This window comes from Adelges cooleyi, unplaced genomic scaffold, assembly GCF_023614345.1.
Source record: "Adelges cooleyi isolate 19-005CV unplaced genomic scaffold, UGA_ACOO_1.1 ACOO_flye_CR_arks_rails_tigmint_CR_PRNA_29, whole genome shotgun sequence".
In the NCBI taxonomy this organism is placed as follows: domain Eukaryota; kingdom Metazoa; phylum Arthropoda; class Insecta; order Hemiptera; family Adelgidae; genus Adelges; species Adelges cooleyi.
The window spans coordinates 269,732-289,724 of NW_026095959.1; the positions used below are offsets into that span (position 1 = coordinate 269,732).

Below are 19,993 nucleotides of genomic sequence, written 5' to 3' on the forward strand. Positions count from 1 at the left end.
TTTAAGCCACAGTAGAGCCATATTAGTGAGGTATTTGTTGGAATAAAATTCAGTTTGTTGAAAATTTTGAGCTAGGTCGAAATTTTGGTTTCTTCAACATTTCGACCATTTGAATCACTCACATCGGCAATTTGACCATATATTCTGAATGCTGACAAAATTCTCTTGAGTTTGGTCTAGGTTTGAGCGTATTTAGTGCAGAAATGTAGAATTTATGTAGGTTTTAGTGTGTTTTTGTGTTGGACATACCTTGGGTAAACCTAGGTTTTTCTTCCTATACACAAATATATGTACAATCAACACACGTGTATAGGTTAAAAGGCAAGCTGAGACATTTGTGAATCTTTTAAGCCACAGTAGAGCCATATTAGTGAGGTATTTGTTGGAATAAAATTCAGTTTGTTGAAAATTTTGAGCTAGGTCGAAATTTTGGTTTCTTCAACATTTCGACCATTTGAATCACTCAAATCGGCAATTTGACCATATATCTGAATGCTGACAAAATTCTCTTGAGTTTGGTCTAGGTTTGAGCGTATTTAGTGCAGAAATGTAGAATTTATGTAGGTTTTAGTGTGTTTTTGTGTTTGACATACCTTGGGTAAACCTAGGTTTTTCTTCCTATACACAAATATATGTACAATCAACACACGTGTATAGGTTAAAAGGCAAGCTGAGACATTTGTGAATCTTTTAAGCCACAGTAGAGCCATATTAGTGAGGTATTTGTTGGAATAAAATTCAGTTTGTTGAAAATTTTGAGCTAGGTCGAAATTTTGGTTTCTTCAACATTTCGACCTTTTGAATCACTCACATCGGCAATTTGACCATATATTCTGAATGCTGACAAAATTCTCTTGAGTTTGGTCTAGGTTTGAGCGTATTTAGTGCAGAAATGTAGAATTTATGTAGGTTTTAGTGTGTTTTTGTGTTGGACATACCTTGGGTAAACCTAGGTTTTTCTTCCTATACACAAATATATGTACAATCAACACACGTGTATAGGTTAAAAGGCAAGCTGAGACATTTGTGAATCTTTTAAGCCACAGTAGAGCCATATTAGTGAGGTATTTGTTGGAATAAAATTCAGTTTGTTGAAAATTTTGAGCTAGGTCGAAATTTTGGTTTCTTCAACATTTCGACCTTTGAATCACTCACATCGGCAATTTGACCATATATTCTGAATGCTGACAAAATTCTCTTGAGTTTGGTCTAGGTTTGAGCGTATTTAGTGCAGAAATGTAGAATTTATGTAGGTTTTAGTGTGTTTTTGTGTTTGACATACCTTGGGTAAACCTAGGTTTTTCTTCCTATACACAAATATATGTACAATCAACACACGTGTATAGGTTAAAAGGCAAGCTGAGACATTTGTGAATCTTTTAAGCCACAGTAGAGCCATATTAGTGAGGTATTTGTTGGAATAAAATTCAGTTTGTTGAAAATTTTGAGCTAGGTCGAAATTTTGGTTTCTTCAACATTTCGACCTTTTGAATCACTCACATCGGCAATTTGACCATATATTCTGAATGCTGACAAAATTCTCTTGAGTTTGGTCTAGGTTTGAGCGTATTTAGTGCAGAAATGTAGAATTTATGTAGGTTTTAGTGTGTTTTTGTGTTTGACATACCTTGGGTAAACCTAGGTTTTTCTTCCTATACACAAATATATGTACAATCAACACACGTGTATAGGTTAAAAGGCAAGCTGAGACATTTGTGAATCTTTTAAGCCACAGTAGAGCCATATTAGTGAGGTATTTGTTGGAATAAAATTCAGTTTGTTGAAAATTTTGAGCTAGGTCGAAATTTTGGTTTCTTCAACATTTCGACCTTTTGAATCACTCACATCGGCAATTTGACCATATATTCTGAATGCTGACAAAATTCTCTTGAGTTTGGTCTAGGTTTGAGCGTATTTAGTGCAGAAATGTAGAATTTATGTAGGTTTTAGTGTGTTTTTGTGTTTGACATACCTTGGGTAAACCTAGGTTTTTCTTCCTATACACAAATATATGTACAATCAACACACGTGTATAGGTTAAAAGGCAAGCTGAGACATTTGTGAATCTTTTAAGCCACAGTAGAGCCATATTAGTGAGGTATTTGTTGGAATAAAATTCAGTTTGTTGAAAATTTTGAGCTAGGTCGAAATTTTGGTTTCTTCAACATTTCGACCTTTTGAATCACTCACATCGGCAATTTGACCATATATTCTGAATGCTGACAAAATTCTCTTGAGTTTGGTCTAGGTTTGAGCGTATTTAGTGCAGAAATGTAGAATTTATGTAGGTTTTAGTGTGTTTTTGTGTTTGACATACCTTGGGTAAACCTAGGTTTTTCTTCCTATACACAAATATATGTACAATCAACACACGTGTATAGGTTAAAAGGCAAGCTGAGACATTTGTGAATCTTTTAAGCCACAGTAGAGCCATATTAGTGAGGTATTTGTTGGAATAAAATTCAGTTTGTTGAAAATTTTGAGCTAGGTCGAAATTTTGGTTTCTTCAACATTTCGACCTTTTGAATCACTCACATCGGCAATTTGACCATATATTCTGAATGCTGACAAAATTCTCTTGAGTTTGGTCTAGGTTTGAGCGTATTTAGTGCAGAAATGTAGAATTTATGTAGGTTTTAGTGTGTTTTTGTGTTTGACATACCTTGGGTAAACCTAGGTTTTTCTTCCTATACACAAATATATGTACAATCAACACACGTGTATAGGTTAAAAGGCAAGCTGAGACATTTGTGAATCTTTTAAGCCACAGTAGAGCCATATTAGTGAGGTATTTGTTGGAATAAAATTCAGTTTGTTGAAAATTTTGAGCTAGGTCGAAATTTTGGTTTCTTCAACATTTCGACCTTTGAATCACTCACATCGGCAATTTGACCATATATTCTGAATGCTGACAAAATTCTCTTGAGTTTGGTCTAGGTTTGAGCGTATTTAGTGCAGAAATGTAGAATTTATGTAGGTTTTAGTGTGTTTTTGTGTTTGACATACCTTGGGTAAACCTAGGTTTTTCTTCCTATACACAAATATATGTACAATCAACACACGTGTATAGGTTAAAAGGCAAGCTGAGACATTTGTGAATCTTTTAAGCCACAGTAGAGCCATATTAGTGAGGTATTTGTTGGAATAAAATTCAGTTTGTTGAAAATTTTGAGCTAGGTCGAAATTTTGGTTTCTTCAACATTTCGACCTTTGAATCACTCACATCGGCAATTTGACCATATATTCTGAATGCTGACAAAATTCTCTTGAGTTTGGTCTAGGTTTGAGCGTATTTAGTGCAGAAATGTAGAATTTATGTAGGTTTTAGTGTGTTTTTGTGTTTGACATACCTTGGGTAAACCTAGGTTTTTCTTCCTATACACAAATATATGTACAATCAACACACGTGTATAGGTTAAAAGGCAAGCTGAGACATTTGTGAATCTTTTAAGCCACAGTAGAGCCATATTAGTGAGGTATTTGTTGGAATAAAATTCAGTTTGTTGAAAATTTTGAGCTAGGTCGAAATTTTGGTTTCTTCAACATTTCGACCTTTTGAATCACTCACATCGGCAATTTGACCATATATTCTGAATGCTGACAAAATTCTCTTGAGTTTGGTCTAGGTTTGAGCGTATTTAGTGCAGAAATGTAGAATTTATGTAGGTTTTAGTGTGTTTTTGTGTTTGACATACCTTGGGTAAACCTAGGTTTTTCTTCCTATACACAAATATATGTACAATCAACACACGTGTATAGGTTAAAAGGCAAGCTGAGACATTTGTGAATCTTTTAAGCCACAAGAGCCATATTAGTGAGGTATTTGTTGGAATAAAATTCAGTTTGTTGAAAATTTTGAGCTAGGTCGAAATTTTGGTTTCTTCAACATTTCGACCTTTTGAATCACTCACATCGGCAATTTGACCATATATTCTGAATGCTGACAAAATTCTCTTGAGTTTGGTCTAGGTTTGAGCGTATTTAGTGCAGAAATGTAGAATTTATGTAGGTTTTAGTGTGTTTTTGTGTTTGACATACCTTGGGTAAACCTAGGTTTTTCTTCCTATACACAATATATGTACAATCAACACACGTGTATAGGTTAAAAGGCAAGCTGAGACATTTGTGAATCTTTTAAGCCACAGTAGAGCCATATTAGTGAGGTATTTGTTGGAATAAAATTCAGTTTGTTGAAAATTTTGAGCTAGGTCGAAATTTTGGTTTCTTCAACATTTCGACCAAATTCAGTTTGTTGAAAATTTTGAGCTAGGTCGAAATTTTGGTTTCTTCAACATTTCGACCATTTGAATCACTCACATCGGCAATTTGACCATATATTCTGAATGCTGACAAAATTCTCTTGAGTTTGGTCTAGGTTTGAGCGTATTTAGTGCAGAAATGTAGAATTTATGTAGGTTTTAGTGTGTTTTTGTGTTGGACATACCTTGGGTAAACCTAGGTTTTTCTTCCTATACACAAATATATGTACAATCAACACACGTGTATAGGTTAAAAGGCAAGCTGAGACATTTGTGAATCTTTTAAGCCACAGTAGAGCCATATTAGTGAGGTATTTGTTGGAATAAAATTCAGTTTGTTGAAAATTTTGAGCTAGGTCGAAATTTTGGTTTCTTCAACATTTCGACCATTTGAATCACTCAAATCGGCAATTTGACCATATATTCTGAATGCTGACAAAATTCTCTTGAGTTTGGTCTAGGTTTGAGCGTATTTAGTGCAGAAATGTAGAATTTATGTAGGTTTTAGTGTGTTTTTGTGTTGGACATACCTTGGGTAAACCTAGGTTTTTCTTCCTATACACAAATATATGTACAATCAACACACGTGTATAGGTTAAAAGGCAAGCTGAGACATTTGTGAATCTTTTAAGCCACAGTAGAGCCATATTAGTGAGGTATTTGTTGGAATAAAATTCAGTTTGTTGAAAATTTTGAGCTAGGTCGAAATTTTGGTTTCTTCAACATTTCGACCATTTGAATCACTCACATCGGCAATTTGACCATATATTCTGAATGCTGACAAAATTCTCTTGAGTTTGGTCTAGGTTTGAGCGTATTTAGTGCAGAAATGTAGAATTTATGTAGGTTTTAGTGTGTTTTTGTGTTGGACATACCTTGGGTAAACCTAGGTTTTTCTTCCTATACACAAATATATGTACAATCAACACACGTGTATAGGTTAAAAGGCAAGCTGAGACATTTGTGAATCTTTTAAGCCACAGTAGAGCCATATTAGTGAGGTATTTGTTGGAATAAAATTCAGTTTGTTGAAAATTTTGAGCTAGGTCGAAATTTTGGTTTCTTCAACATTTCGACCATTTGAATCACTCAAATCGGCAATTTGACCATATATTCTGAATGCTGACAAAATTCTCTTGAGTTTGGTCTAGGTTTGAGCGTATTTAGTGCAGAAATGTAGAATTTATGTAGGTTTTAGTGTGTTTTTGTGTTGGACATACCTTGGGTAAACCTAGGTTTTTCTTCCTATACACAAATATATGTACAATCAACACACGTGTATAGGTTAAAAGGCAAGCTGAGACATTTGTGAATCTTTTAAGCCACAGTAGAGCCATATTAGTGAGGTATTTGTTGGAATAAAATTCAGTTTGTTGAAAATTTTGAGCTAGGTCGAAATTTTGGTTTCTTCAACATTTCGACCATTTGAATCACTCAAATCGGCAATTTGACCATATATTCTGAATGCTGACAAAATTCTCTTGAGTTTGGTCTAGGTTTGAGCGTATTTAGTGCAGAAATGTAGAATTTATGTAGGTTTTAGTGTGTTTTTGTGTTGGACATACCTTGGGTAAACCTAGGTTTTTCTTCCTATACACAAATATATGTACAATCAACACACGTGTATAGGTTAAAAGGCAAGCTGAGACATTTGTGAATCATTTAAGCCACAGTAGAGCCATATTAGTGAGGTATTTGTTGGAATAAAATTCAGTTTGTTGAAAATTTTGAGCTAGGTCGAAATTTTGGTTTCTTCAACATTTCGACCATTTGAATCACTCAAATCGGCAATTTGACCATATATTCTGAATGCTGACAAAATTCTCTTGAGTTTGGTCTAGGTTTGAGCGTATTTAGTGCAGAAATGTAGAATTTATGTAGGTTTTAGTGTGTTTTTGTGTTGGACATACCTTGGGTAAACCTAGGTTTTTCTTCCTATACACAAATATATGTACAATCAACACACGTGTATAGGTTAAAAGGCAAGCTGAGACATTTGTGAATCTTTTAAGCCACAGTAGAGCCATATTAGTGAGGTATTTGTTGGAATAAAATTCAGTTTGTTGAAAATTTTGAGCTAGGTCGAAATTTTGGTTTCTTCAACATTTCGACCATTTGAATCACTCAAATCGGCAATTTGACCATATATTCTGAATGCTGACAAAATTCTCTTGAGTTTGGTCTAGGTTTGAGCGTATTTAGTGCAGAAATGTAGAATTTATGTAGGTTTTAGTGTGTTTTTGTGTTGGACATACCTTGGGTAAACCTAGGTTTTTCTTCCTATACACAAATATATGTACAATCAACACACGTGTATAGGTTAAAAGGCAAGCTGAGACATTTGTGAATCTTTTAAGCCACAGTAGAGCCATATTAGTGAGGTATTTGTTGGAATAAAATTCAGTTTGTTGAAAATTTTGAGCTAGGTCGAAATTTTGGTTTCTTCAACATTTCGACCATTTGAATCACTCAAATCGGCAATTTGACCATATATTCTGAATGCTGACAAAATTCTCTTGAGTTTGGTCTAGGTTTGAGCGTATTTAGTGCAGAAATGTAGAATTTATGTAGGTTTTAGTGTGTTTTTGTGTTGGACATACCTTGGGTAAACCTAGGTTTTTCTTCCTATACACAAATATATGTACAATCAACACACGTGTATAGGTTAAAAGGCAAGCTGAGACATTTGTGAATCTTTTAAGCCACAGTAGAGCCATATTAGTGAGGTATTTGTTGGAATAAAATTCAGTTTGTTGAAAATTTTGAGCTAGGTCGAAATTTTGGTTTCTTCAACATTTCGACCATTTGAATCACTCAAATCGGCAATTTGACCATATATTCTGAATGCTGACAAAATTCTCTTGAGTTTGGTCTAGGTTTGAGCGTATTTAGTGCAGAAATGTAGAATTTATGTAGGTTTTAGTGTGTTTTTGTGTTGGACATACCTTGGGTAAACCTAGGTTTTTCTTCCTATACACAAATATATGTACAATCAACACACGTGTATAGGTTAAAAGGCAAGCTGAGACATTTGTGAATCTTTTAAGCCACAGTAGAGCCATATTAGTGAGGTATTTGTTGGAATAAAATTCAGTTTGTTGAAAATTTTGAGCTAGGTCGAAATTTTGGTTTCTTCAACATTTCGACCATTTGAATCACTCAAATCGGCAATTTGACCATATATTCTGAATGCTGACAAAATTCTCTTGAGTTTGGTCTAGGTTTGAGCGTATTTAGTGCAGAAATGTAGAATTTATGTAGGTTTTAGTGTGTTTTTGTGTTGGACATACCTTGGGTAAACCTAGGTTTTTCTTCCTATACACAAATATATGTACAATCAACACACGTGTATAGGTTAAAAGGCAAGCTGAGACATTTGTGAATCTTTTAAGCCACAGTAGAGCCATATTAGTGAGGTATTTGTTGGAATAAAATTCAGTTTGTTGAAAATTTTGAGCTAGGTCGAAATTTTGGTTTCTTCAACATTTCGACCATTTGAATCACTCACATCGGCAATTTGACCATATATTCTGAATGCTGACAAAATTCTCTTGAGTTTGGTCTAGGTTTGAGCGTATTTAGTGCAGAAATGTAGAATTTATGTAGGTTTTAGTGTGTTTTTGTGTTGGACATACCTTGGGTAAACCTAGGTTTTTCTTCCTATACACAAATATATGTACAATCAACACACGTGTATAGGTTAAAAGGCAAGCTGAGACATTTGTGAATCTTTTAAGCCACAGTAGAGCCATATTAGTGAGGTATTTGTTGGAATAAAATTCAGTTTGTTGAAAATTTTGAGCTAGGTCGAAATTTTGGTTTCTTCAACATTTCGACCATTTGAATCACTCAAATCGGCAATTTGACCATATATTCTGAATGCTGACAAAATTCTCTTGAGTTTGGTCTAGGTTTGAGCGTATTTAGTGCAGAAATGTAGAATTTATGTAGGTTTTAGTGTGTTTTTGTGTTGGACATACCTTGGGTAAACCTAGGTTTTTCTTCCTATACACAAATATATGTACAATCAACACACGTGTATAGGTTAAAAGGCAAGCTGAGACATTTGTGAATCTTTTAAGCCACAGTAGAGCCATATTAGTGAGGTATTTGTTGGAATAAAATTCAGTTTGTTGAAAATTTTGAGCTAGGTCGAAATTTTGGTTTCTTCAACATTTCGACCATTTGAATCACTCAAATCGGCAATTTGACCATATATTCTGAATGCTGACAAAATTCTCTTGAGTTTGGTCTAGGTTTGAGCGTATTTAGTGCAGAAATGTAGAATTTATGTAGGTTTTAGTGTGTTTTTGTGTTGGACATACCTTGGGTAAACCTAGGTTTTTCTTCCTATACACAAATATATGTACAATCAACACACGTGTATAGGTTAAAAGGCAAGCTGAGACATTTGTGAATCTTTTAAGCCACAGTAGAGCCATATTAGTGAGGTATTTGTTGGAATAAAATTCAGTTTGTTGAAAATTTTGAGCTAGGTCGAAATTTTGGTTTCTTCAACATTTCGACCATTTGAATCACTCAAATCGGCAATTTGACCATATATTCTGAATGCTGACAAAATTCTCTTGAGTTTGGTCTAGGTTTGAGCGTATTTAGTGCAGAAATGTAGAATTTATGTAGGTTTTAGTGTGTTTTTGTGTTGGACATACCTTGGGTAAACCTAGGTTTTTCTTCCTATACACAAATATATGTACAATCAACACACGTGTATAGGTTAAAAGGCAAGCTGAGACATTTGTGAATCATTTAAGCCACAGTAGAGCCATATTAGTGAGGTATTTGTTGGAATAAAATTCAGTTTGTTGAAAATTTTGAGCTAGGTCGAAATTTTGGTTTCTTCAACATTTCGACCATTTGAATCACTCACATCGGCAATTTGACCATATATTCTGAATGCTGACAAAATTCTCTTGAGTTTGGTCTAGGTTTGAGCGTATTTAGTGCAGAAATGTAGAATTTATGTAGGTTTTAGTGTGTTTTTGTGTTGACATACCTTGGGTAAACCTAGGTTTTTCTTCCTATACACAAATATATGTACAATCAACACACGTGTATAGGTTAAAAGGCAAGCTGAGACATTTGTGAATCTTTTAAGCCACAGTAGAGCCATATTAGTGAGGTATTTGTTGGAATAAAATTCAGTTTGTTGAAAATTTTGAGCTAGGTCGAAATTTTGGTTTCTTCAACATTTCGACCATTTGAATCACTCAAATCGGCAATTTGACCATATATTCTGAATGCTGACAAAATTCTCTTGAGTTTGGTCTAGGTTTGAGCGTATTTAGTGCAGAAATGTAGAATTTATGTAGGTTTTAGTGTGTTTTTGTGTTGGACATACCTTGGGTAAACCTAGGTTTTTCTTCCTATACACAAATATATGTACAATCAACACACGTGTATAGGTTAAAAGGCAAGCTGAGACATTTGTGAATCATTTAAGCCACAGTAGAGCCATATTAGTGAGGTATTTGTTGGAATAAAATTCAGTTTGTTGAAAATTTTGAGCTAGGTCGAAATTTTGGTTTCTTCAACATTTCGACCATTTGAATCACTCAAATCGGCAATTTGACCATATATTCTGAATGCTGACAAAATTCTCTTGAGTTTGGTCTAGGTTTGAGCGTATTTAGTGCAGAAATGTAGAATTTATGTAGGTTTTAGTGTGTTTTTGTGTTGGACATACCTTGGGTAAACCTAGGTTTTTCTTCCTATACACAAATATATGTACAATCAACACACGTGTATAGGTTAAAAGGCAAGCTGAGACATTTGTGAATCTTTTAAGCCACAGTAGAGCCATATTAGTGAGGTATTTGTTGGAATAAAATTCAGTTTGTTGAAAATTTTGAGCTAGGTCGAAATTTTGGTTTCTTCAACATTTCGACCATTTGAATCACTCAAATCGGCAATTTGACCATATATTCTGAATGCTGACAAAATTCTCTTGAGTTTGGTCTAGGTTTGAGCGTATTTAGTGCAGAAATGTAGAATTTATGTAGGTTTTAGTGTGTTTTTGTGTTGGACATACCTTGGGTAAACCTAGGTTTTTCTTCCTATACACAAATATATGTACAATCAACACACGTGTATAGGTTAAAAGGCAAGCTGAGACATTTGTGAATCTTTTAAGCCACAGTAGAGCCATATTAGTGAGGTATTTGTTGGAATAAAATTCAGTTTGTTGAAAATTTTGAGCTAGGTCGAAATTTTGGTTTCTTCAACATTTCGACCATTTGAATCACTCAAATCGGCAATTTGACCATATATTCTGAATGCTGACAAAATTCTCTTGAGTTTGGTCTAGGTTTGAGCGTATTTAGTGCAGAAATGTAGAATTTATGTAGGTTTTAGTGTGTTTTTGTGTTGGACATACCTTGGGTAAACCTAGGTTTTTCTTCCTATACACAAATATATGTACAATCAACACACGTGTATAGGTTAAAAGGCAAGCTGAGACATTTGTGAATCTTTTAAGCCACAGTAGAGCCATATTAGTGAGGTATTTGTTGGAATAAAATTCAGTTTGTTGAAAATTTTGAGCTAGGTCGAAATTTTGGTTTCTTCAACATTTCGACCATTTGAATCACTCAAATCGGCAATTTGACCATATATTCTGAATGCTGACAAAATTCTCTTGAGTTTGGTCTAGGTTTGAGCGTATTTAGTGCAGAAATGTAGAATTTATGTAGGTTTTAGTGTGTTTTTGTGTTGGACATACCTTGGGTAAACCTAGGTTTTTCTTCCTATACACAAATATATGTACAATCAACACACGTGTATAGGTTAAAAGGCAAGCTGAGACATTTGTGAATCTTTTAAGCCACAGTAGAGCCATATTAGTGAGGTATTTGTTGGAATAAAATTCAGTTTGTTGAAAATTTTGAGCTAGGTCGAAATTTTGGTTTCTTCAACATTTCGACCATTTGAATCACTCAAATCGGCAATTTGACCATATATTCTGAATGCTGACAAAATTCTCTTGAGTTTGGTCTAGGTTTGAGCGTATTTAGTGCAGAAATGTAGAATTTATGTAGGTTTTAGTGTGTTTTTGTGTTGGACATACCTTGGGTAAACCTAGGTTTTTCTTCCTATACACAAATATATGTACAATCAACACACGTGTATAGGTTAAAAGGCAAGCTGAGACATTTGTGAATCTTTTAAGCCACAGTAGAGCCATATTAGTGAGGTATTTGTTGGAATAAAATTCAGTTTGTTGAAAATTTTGAGCTAGGTCGAAATTTTGGTTTCTTCAACATTTCGACCATTTGAATCACTCAAATCGGCAATTTGACCATATATTCTGAATGCTGACAAAATTCTCTTGAGTTTGGTCTAGGTTTGAGCGTATTTAGTGCAGAAATGTAGAATTTATGTAGGTTTTAGTGTGTTTTTGTGTTGGACATACCTTGGGTAAACCTAGGTTTTTCTTCCTATACACAAATATATGTACAATCAACACACGTGTATAGGTTAAAAGGCAAGCTGAGACATTTGTGAATCTTTTAAGCCACAGTAGAGCCATATTAGTGAGGTATTTGTTGGAATAAAATTCAGTTTGTTGAAAATTTTGAGCTAGGTCGAAATTTTGGTTTCTTCAACATTTCGACCATTTGAATCACTCAAATCGGCAATTTGACCATATATTCTGAATGCTGACAAAATTCTCTTGAGTTTGGTCTAGGTTTGAGCGTATTTAGTGCAGAAATGTAGAATTTATGTAGGTTTTAGTGTGTTTTTGTGTTGGACATACCTTGGGTAAACCTAGGTTTTTCTTCCTATACACAAATATATGTACAATCAACACACGTGTATAGGTTAAAAGGCAAGCTGAGACATTTGTGAATCTTTTAAGCCACAGTAGAGCCATATTAGTGAGGTATTTGTTGGAATAAAATTCAGTTTGTTGAAAATTTTGAGCTAGGTCGAAATTTTGGTTTCTTCAACATTTCGACCATTTGAATCACTCAAATCGGCAATTTGACCATATATTCTGAATGCTGACAAAATTCTCTTGAGTTTGGTCTAGGTTTGAGCGTATTTAGTGCAGAAATGTAGAATTTATGTAGGTTTTAGTGTGTTTTTGTGTTGGACATACCTTGGGTAAACCTAGGTTTTTCTTCCTATACACAAATATATGTACAATCAACACACGTGTATAGGTTAAAAGGCAAGCTGAGACATTTGTGAATCTTTTAAGCCACAGTAGAGCCATATTAGTGAGGTATTTGTTGGAATAAAATTCAGTTTGTTGAAAATTTTGAGCTAGGTCGAAATTTTGGTTTCTTCAACATTTGACCATTTGAATCACTCAAATCGGCAATTTGACCATATATTCTGAATGCTGACAAAAATTCTCTTGAGTTTGGTCTAGGTTTGAGCGTATTTAGTGCAGAAATGTAGAATTTATGTAGGTTTTAGTGTGTTTTTGTGTTGGACATACCTTGGGTAAACCTAGGTTTTTCTTCCTATACACAAATATATGTACAATCAACACACGTGTATAGGTTAAAAGGCAAGCTGAGACATTTGTGAATCTTTTAAGCCACAGTAGAGCCATATTAGTGAGGTATTTGTTGGAATAAAATTCAGTTTGTTGAAAATTTTGAGCTAGGTCGAAATTTTGGTTTCTTCAACATTTCGACCATTTGAATCACTCAAATCGGCAATTTGACCATATATTCTGAATGCTGACAAAATTCTCTTGAGTTTGGTCTAGGTTTGAGCGTATTTAGTGCAGAAATGTAGAATTATGTTGGGTTTTAGTGTGTTTTTGTGTTGGACATACCTTGGGTAAACCTAGGTTTTTCTTCCTATACACAAATATATGTACAATCAACACACGTGTATAGGTTAAAAGGCAAGCTGAGACATTTGTGAATCTTTTAAGCCACAGTAGAGCCATATTAGTGAGGTATTTGTTGGAATAAAATTCAGTTTGTTGAAAATTTTGAGCTAGGTCGAAATTTTGGTTTCTTCAACATTTCGACCTTTTGAATCACTCACATCGGCAATTTGACCATATATTCTGAATGCTGACAAAATTCTCTTGAGTTTGGTCTAGGTTTGAGCGTATTTAGTGCAGAAATGTAGAATTTATGTAGGTTTTAGTGTGTTTTTGTGTTGGACATACCTTGGGTAAACTTAGGTTTTTCTTACTATACACAAATATATGTACAATCAACACACGTGTATAGGTTAAAAGGCAAGCTGAGACATTTGTGAATCATTAAGCCACAGTAGAGCCATATTAGTGAGGTATTTGTTGGAATAAAATTCAGTTTGTTGAAAATTTTGAGCTAGGTCGAAATTTTGGTTTCTTCAACATTTCGACCATTTGAATCACTCAAATCGGCAATTTGACCGTATATTTTGAATGCTGACAAAATTCTCTTGAGTTTGGTCTAGGTTTGAGCGTATTTAGTGCAGAAATGTAGAATTTATGTAGGTTTTAGTGTGTTTTTGTGTTTGACATACCTTGGGTAAACCTAGGTTTTTCTTCCTATACACAATTATATGTATAATCAACACACGTGTATAGGTTAAAAGGCAAGCTGAGACATTTGTGAATCTTTTAAGCCACAGTAGAGCCATATTAGTGAGGTATTTGTTGGAATAAAATTCAGTTTGTTGAAAATTTTGAGCTAGGTCGAAATTTTGGTTTCTTCAACATTTTGACCTTTTGAATCACTCAATCTGCAATTTGACCATATATTCTGAATGCTGACAAAATTCTCTTGAGTTTGGTCTAGGTTTGAGCGTATTTAGTGCAGAAATGTTAATTATGTAGGTTTTAGTGTGTTTTTGTGTTTGACATACCTTGGGTAAACCTAGGTTTTTCTTCCTATACACAAATATATGTACAATCAACACACGTGTATAGGTTAAAAGGCAAGCTGAGACATTTGTGAATCTTTTAAGCCACAGTAGAGCCATATTAGTGAGGTATTTGTTGGAATAAAATTCAGTTTGTTGAAAATTTTGAGCTAGGTCGAAAACAGTTTGTTCAACTCCTCGTCGTTCCTGATGGCCAACTGTAAATGTCTGGGGATGATACGGGTCTTCTTGTTGTCACGGGCGGCGTTACCGGCCAATTCCAACACTTCAGCGGCCAAGTACTCCATGACGGCGGCCAGGTACACGGGAGCGCCGGCACCGACGCGCTCGGCGTAGTTGCCCTTCCTCAACAGACGATGGATACGACCGACCGGGAACTGGAGTCCGGCACGGGACGACCGGGTCTTCGATTTGCCGCTCTTTGCTTTTCCTCCTTTGCCGCGTCCGCTCATGATGCTTGATTGTAGATTGTCGTGTAGTGAAACGAGAGAAAATCCAGACGATACTGATGATCGGAACAGGCTAAAATCGGTATTTATACACTTATACGACGTAAATGCGTCTGTATGTTGGCCTACGTTTGAAAATGACGACGACGAAAAACCACACTTTGTAAATATAAACGTTCAGTGCAAAGTGTTGTTTATACTCGTCGTGTTTTTCTTCGATGCATGGACGTTGACGATGAAAAAACGGCAAATCGTAGGGTTCGCCTTTAAACACAAAGTGTTAATCTTACTCGTCGTTTTTTCGTCGACTCTTACAAATCGTACTCGATAAACCAAGTCGCGACGCGTAATAAATATGAGCGTAAACGATTTTCGAACCATCATTCGTCCACCAGCTACCGGCTAACTATTTCGACGACCCGCAAACCGTGTACGACCGCAGTTACTATGGCACCAGGAGGTAAATCCGCAGGCAAGGCCATGAAGAAGTCCGGCAAGGCGCAGAAAAACATCACCAAGTCCGACAAGAAGCGCAAGCCGAAGAGGAAAGAATCGTACGGTATTTACATCTACAAGGTGTTGAAACAAGTGCACCCCGACACCGGCGTTTCCTCCAAGGCGATGAGCATCATGAACAGCTTCGTCAACGACATTTTCGAACGCATCGCCGCCGAATCCAGCCGTCTGGCCCACTACAACAAGCGTTCGACCATCACCAGCCGGGAGATCCAGACCGCAGTCCGTCTACTGTTGCCCGGTGAATTGGCCAAGCACGCCGTCAGTGAAGGCACCAAGGCCGTGACCAAGTACACCAGTTCCAAATAAGCATTTCGATGTTAGTCGCGCGCTATATCCACTTAAAACGGCCCTTTTCAGGGCCACCAAATTATTATTCTGATACACGTTATAATATATTATTATTATTCTTCGTAGTGTATCCTATTTAAGTTATTAATATCTGGGGTTTTTTATTTTTTATGGACAATGTCGACGACCGCCGTATGTGTTATCTTCATTTGTATCATTATTATATTATGTTTGTCGTTGGTTAGTACTACGACGTGTATTTTATTTGTGCATTCAGCGAATTTGTTCACATTATGTTACTAAAAATATAAATTCACTACACAAATTAGAAAACAATATTAGCTATAGATAACACTTAAATTAGCCATATATGTATATAACAGCTTTATTAACTAAAATAAAATACAACAGTGATCTGCTCACTCGAGTTAATTTCATAACGACACAGTTTACTGGCAGAGTATAATATTATTGCATTCGCGTATATATTATATTATTAGGGCCCGGGACTTGTACCGAATGGTCTGAGAAATAGATCAATTTTGAATTACATTATAATTTCCCGCGGCCAACGACGTGGGTCGTTCATTCCGCTCATTTGTTTTTATTTTTTGTTTTTGTCCTGTTATCTATCTCTCGCGTGTGCCGTTTAACGCACAGCGGCCGCGTCTGTTGTTATTTTCCGTTTTTAATCAGTCAGATCAATTTGTAATATTTTATAATTATTGTTATTTTGGTATATTTAAAGTTTTGTTTTTCTTTGTTTACTTATGGGCATACAGCCATACTTGTAATTATAAGTCAATTAGGGTTTAGGACTGGCCAGACAGTCCTATGTATTGTCAAATCAATTAAATGTTGTTATCTGCGATAGCCAAGTATTTTTTTATAGTTGGTATTTTTATTATTATTAATTTTTCCCGCTCGTCCGTTCTAAAGGCGTCGGGTAAAGCGTCACCCCTGCCCTTTCAATCTGTTTAAAATACGATTGTCATAATTCTATTTTATTTATATTCTATGGGTAATACCAACTAACAGTTGATAAACTACGGATTTATTCTAAGTTTGTATCTGTAGGACATCATTTTCCTAAATATACAATAACAAACGTATTTACCCGTATTGTAGTCGCTTTAACGTTTTCATTCCATTTCAACCACTGTTACTTACCGTAGTTTGTATTACTATAATCTATAAAATATTAAATATCGGTACGAGACACCGCCGGTGACCGACACACGTTTATTGTGTGTATATTAGTATTTTATAAATATTTGGTGGTCCTGAAAAGGACCGTTTTAAGGGTTTAGAGAGAGTGTTTTTAACAAATTACGCCTTCTTTTTGGGCGCTGCCGTCTTCTTGACTGCCACCTTCTTCGCCTTGGGTGCCTTGGCTTTGGTGGCCGGCGCTTTCTTAGCCTTGGCCGGAGACTTTTTCGGTTTCGCGGCTTTGGGTTTAGGCGCTGCGGCTACCTTTTTCACCTTCTTGGCGGCGGGCTCGCCGGATTTCGGTTTCTTGGCACCGGTGCTCTTCCTCTTCTTGGCCGCTCCGGGCGCCTTGGACACCGCCGCTTTCTTGGCGATCGGCTTCTTTTTCGGCGCTACCTTCTTCTCTTTTTTGACTTCCGCGGCCAATTTGAAATGGCCCGACGCTCCGTTGCCCTTGGTCTGGACCAGCTTGCCGCTGGCGACGGCCGACTTAAGGAATTTGCGGATGAAAGGCGCCAGCTTGGCTGCGTCCACTTTGTAGTTGGCGGCCAAGTATTTCTTGATAGCCGGCAACGACGATCCTTTTTTCTCCTTCAGTTCCTTGACGGCTGCGATCACCATCACGGCCGTGGTAGGATGGGCCGGTGCGGCTTTCTTCGCCTTGGGAGCGGCGGACTTCTTTTTCGGCGACTTGGCCTGGGCCGGCGACGAGGCGGCTGGTGCTGGGGCGGCGACTGCGGTGTCGGTCATGGTGAAGCGGTTTGAAATAGACTCTGGTACTCTGGTAAAACGAACAGGAACGGTGTGTATAACCCGCGTTTGGCCATCACGCCGTCTATATACTCGCCGCCATACCGACTAGTAAACGTTTACGGAATCGAATTTTCCGTTTTGACGTGATCCCGTTCCGTTTCATCTCGTTTTTTCCACTCGAAAATCACGTAACGGCGACAAATCTCGTTCTCCTTAAAGCCAACGTTATAGCAAAGCCGTCGGTCGGTCGAATTTTCACTTTAAATCGACGGCCGACGTGCCGCAGGAGGTTGTTCCGACCAGTCCGACTATTCAACGATACACCTCTTTCGAGGTCGATTAGGACTCGTTAATTTCGAGTTAAACTAAAAAATCTTTTCGATTCGCAATCTGCACGTGTATTGAAAAATTATCGCGTAGGCTCTAAGAGTCTGCGGTATGAAGAGACCGAAGGGGGCGGTGTCGAATTTGGGTCGTTAGTAGTTTTACGTGTCGCGTAGTTATCATCAAAACTCTATGCGATATTTTGACGGCGGCAACACCGACCGAATCGACTTAAGATTACACCGAAAATAGTAAAAACAATTTTAATTGTCATTGTAAAAATATATTACCTATTCGGCTATTAAAGCCGTCCCGATTTCTATTAAAAAAAAGACTGCCAAACGCTTAACTCTATTTTAATTAAATCGTTAACCGATTCGAACGAGTAAACCGTCGCGATTAAGACGTCTTTACATTTGTTTAAATTTATTTTATACATTTTCGAAAGTCCAAGACTGATTTATTACGTTTGCTCAATAGTAGTATTGTTAAATATCTAGACTCGCCCGTGATCGTCGAGGCAGCACAATGTATGAACAACGAGTAGCCCGTTTACAAAACCGATTACGTTTCATAAAATTAATATCGGTGTTATTATTTTTAAGTTTTATGATAACGTTTTGGTTTATTTTGTCTTGAAATAAATTTCCATAACCCATTTTTTACCTGATAAACATATACTTTATGTGTAGGCCCATTTCCAAAAGTTATCGTCTGCAGTAATTGCCATGAGGCATGTAATATTGGACCGTTTGTCGAATAAAAACGTATTATCAACATAACGGTTTTCACATAGGTATTACATATTGTATTTTAAAATATTAAAGTCGGAAACGATTATTTCTCATTTTATTAAACGAAAATGCTAATTTATTATTGTAAAATTAGAAGTACAAAATTTATTTTATGAATAAAATCGTCATGTTCTTTTTTTTTTACTCCAGAAATAGTCCAAAACTTTTCGTTTACTCACATTTGAGTGCCGAACCTACTTTACTTTTTCATTTTAAACGTGGTTGGGAAAATATTTTTTTACAAAAAAAAATTGCAATTTACAGGTAACAACTGTTTGTTTTGGACATTTTATTAAACGGGTTTTTTCATATTTTCCCAAAATTTCAAAAAAAAATTTGACTTTTATAATCAATTGTACATAGGCTATTCGATACACAAAATACAAACGCCAGCTCAACAATGGCCATTTCACATTAGCAAGTGATATATTATTATTTAGTTTTCAGTTTTCACAAACTTATCAGAACCTATTGATATCGTCACTCTCTCCGTGTGTTTTAAATTCAGTGCCGCCGAAACGTGCGGAGCCCGTATCTACCTACTTTCAGATAACATAGTTTTAAACGACGCGCCACAATCTACGGGGTTTTTTATTTTTTTTTTTTTAGTAACGCGTCCATCCCTCCCGTCGGACAAACCGGATAGAAAATAATAATTCCTTTACACACCGCGTTCTACAACCTAACAAACTCATATCGACTATAACGCGGCCGCCGCCGCCGACTACTTCCCGCGCGCGCCAAAAATACGTTTCACACTGTGCCTAACGCTACACCGACCCGTTCGTCGTCCATCGCCACCGCCGTGTCTACCGCCTATTCTTTTACCCGCTTTTTTTTTGAATATAAATAATACTTCAATAAAAACGGGTCGTTGGGAATTTTCAACATTAATTTAAAAATGTAAGTAACAACATTCTCGGGGGGGTACCCACCACCGTCGATAATAATAAAACTATTAAGTACAAAACTGTTGTATTCATTTTACCAACAGCGCGGCGCCCGCTGTAAGGTCTATAAAGAAATAATTGTAACGCATGTAGTGGCCCTGAAAAGGGCCGTTTTAAAGAGGATTTGTAGTGTATTGAGACGATTAAGCACGTTCTCCGCGAATACGGCGAGCCAACTGGATGTCCTTGGGCATGATGGTAACGCGCTTGGCGTGGATAGCGCACAAGTTGGTGTCTTCGAACAGACCGACCAAGTACGCTTCGCTGGCTTCTTGCAGAGCCATGACGGCCGAGCTCTGGAAACGCAAGTCGGTCTTGAAGTCTTGGGCGATCTCGCGGACCAAGCGTTGGAACGGCAATTTGCGGATCAACAGCTCGGTGCTCTTCTGGTAACGACGGATTTCACGGAGAGCCACGGTACCGGGACGGTAACGATGGGGTTTCTTCACTCCTCCGGTCGCCGGTGCGCTCTTGCGGGCGGCTTTGGTGGCCAACTGCTTCCTGGGAGCCTTGCCTCCGGTAGATTTGCGGGCGGTTTGCTTGGTACGGGCCATGTCGGTAGATCGTAGACTGTGTGTAAAAACTCGAAA

The 19,993-nt window shown here is 36.7% G+C and overlaps 4 protein-coding genes across 4 annotated transcripts; 1 reads left to right on the forward strand and 3 right to left on the reverse strand.

Annotated features, from left to right (window-relative positions):
• Positions 1 to 14,266: 14,266 nt before the first annotated feature.
• On the reverse strand, positions 14,267 to 14,611 carry LOC126837784 (histone H2A-like). Its single transcript, XM_050571734.1, has one exon. It carries the CDS (start codon positions 14,567 to 14,569, stop codon positions 14,267 to 14,269), a length of 303 nt encoding a protein of 100 aa, XP_050427691.1. The 5' UTR covers positions 14,570 to 14,611.
• Positions 14,612 to 15,013: 402 nt separating this feature from the next.
• On the forward strand, positions 15,014 to 15,391 carry LOC126837785 (histone H2B). The gene has a single exon (XM_050571735.1). The coding sequence runs from the start codon at positions 15,014 to 15,016 to the stop codon at positions 15,389 to 15,391; it is 378 nt and encodes a 125-aa protein (XP_050427692.1).
• Positions 15,392 to 16,670: 1,279 nt separating this feature from the next.
• LOC126837702 (histone H1-like) lies at positions 16,671 to 17,371 on the reverse strand. Its single transcript, XM_050571648.1, has one exon. The coding sequence runs from the start codon at positions 17,330 to 17,332 to the stop codon at positions 16,703 to 16,705; it is 630 nt and encodes a 209-aa protein (XP_050427605.1). The 5' UTR covers positions 17,333 to 17,371; the 3' UTR covers positions 16,671 to 16,702.
• A 2,131-nt stretch (positions 17,372 to 19,502) lies between these two features.
• Positions 19,503 to 19,988, reverse strand: LOC126837708 (histone H3). Its single transcript, XM_050571655.1, has one exon. It carries the CDS (start codon positions 19,955 to 19,957, stop codon positions 19,547 to 19,549), a length of 411 nt encoding a protein of 136 aa, XP_050427612.1. The 5' UTR covers positions 19,958 to 19,988; the 3' UTR covers positions 19,503 to 19,546.
• Positions 19,989 to 19,993: the final 5 nt, after the last annotated feature.

What these genes read in the sequence shown, in the direction of transcription:
- LOC126837702 (XM_050571648.1), bottom strand. Translation starts at nt 17,332, where the DNA reads ATGACCGACACCGCAGTCGCCGCCCCAGCACCAGCCGCCTCGTCGCCG.
- LOC126837784 (XM_050571734.1), bottom strand. Translation starts at nt 14,569, where the DNA reads ATGAGCGGACGCGGCAAAGGAGGAAAAGCAAAGAGCGGCAAATCGAAG.
- LOC126837708 (XM_050571655.1), bottom strand. Translation starts at nt 19,957, where the DNA reads ATGGCCCGTACCAAGCAAACCGCCCGCAAATCTACCGGAGGCAAGGCT.
- LOC126837785 (XM_050571735.1), top strand. Translation starts at nt 15,014, where the DNA reads ATGGCACCAGGAGGTAAATCCGCAGGCAAGGCCATGAAGAAGTCCGGC.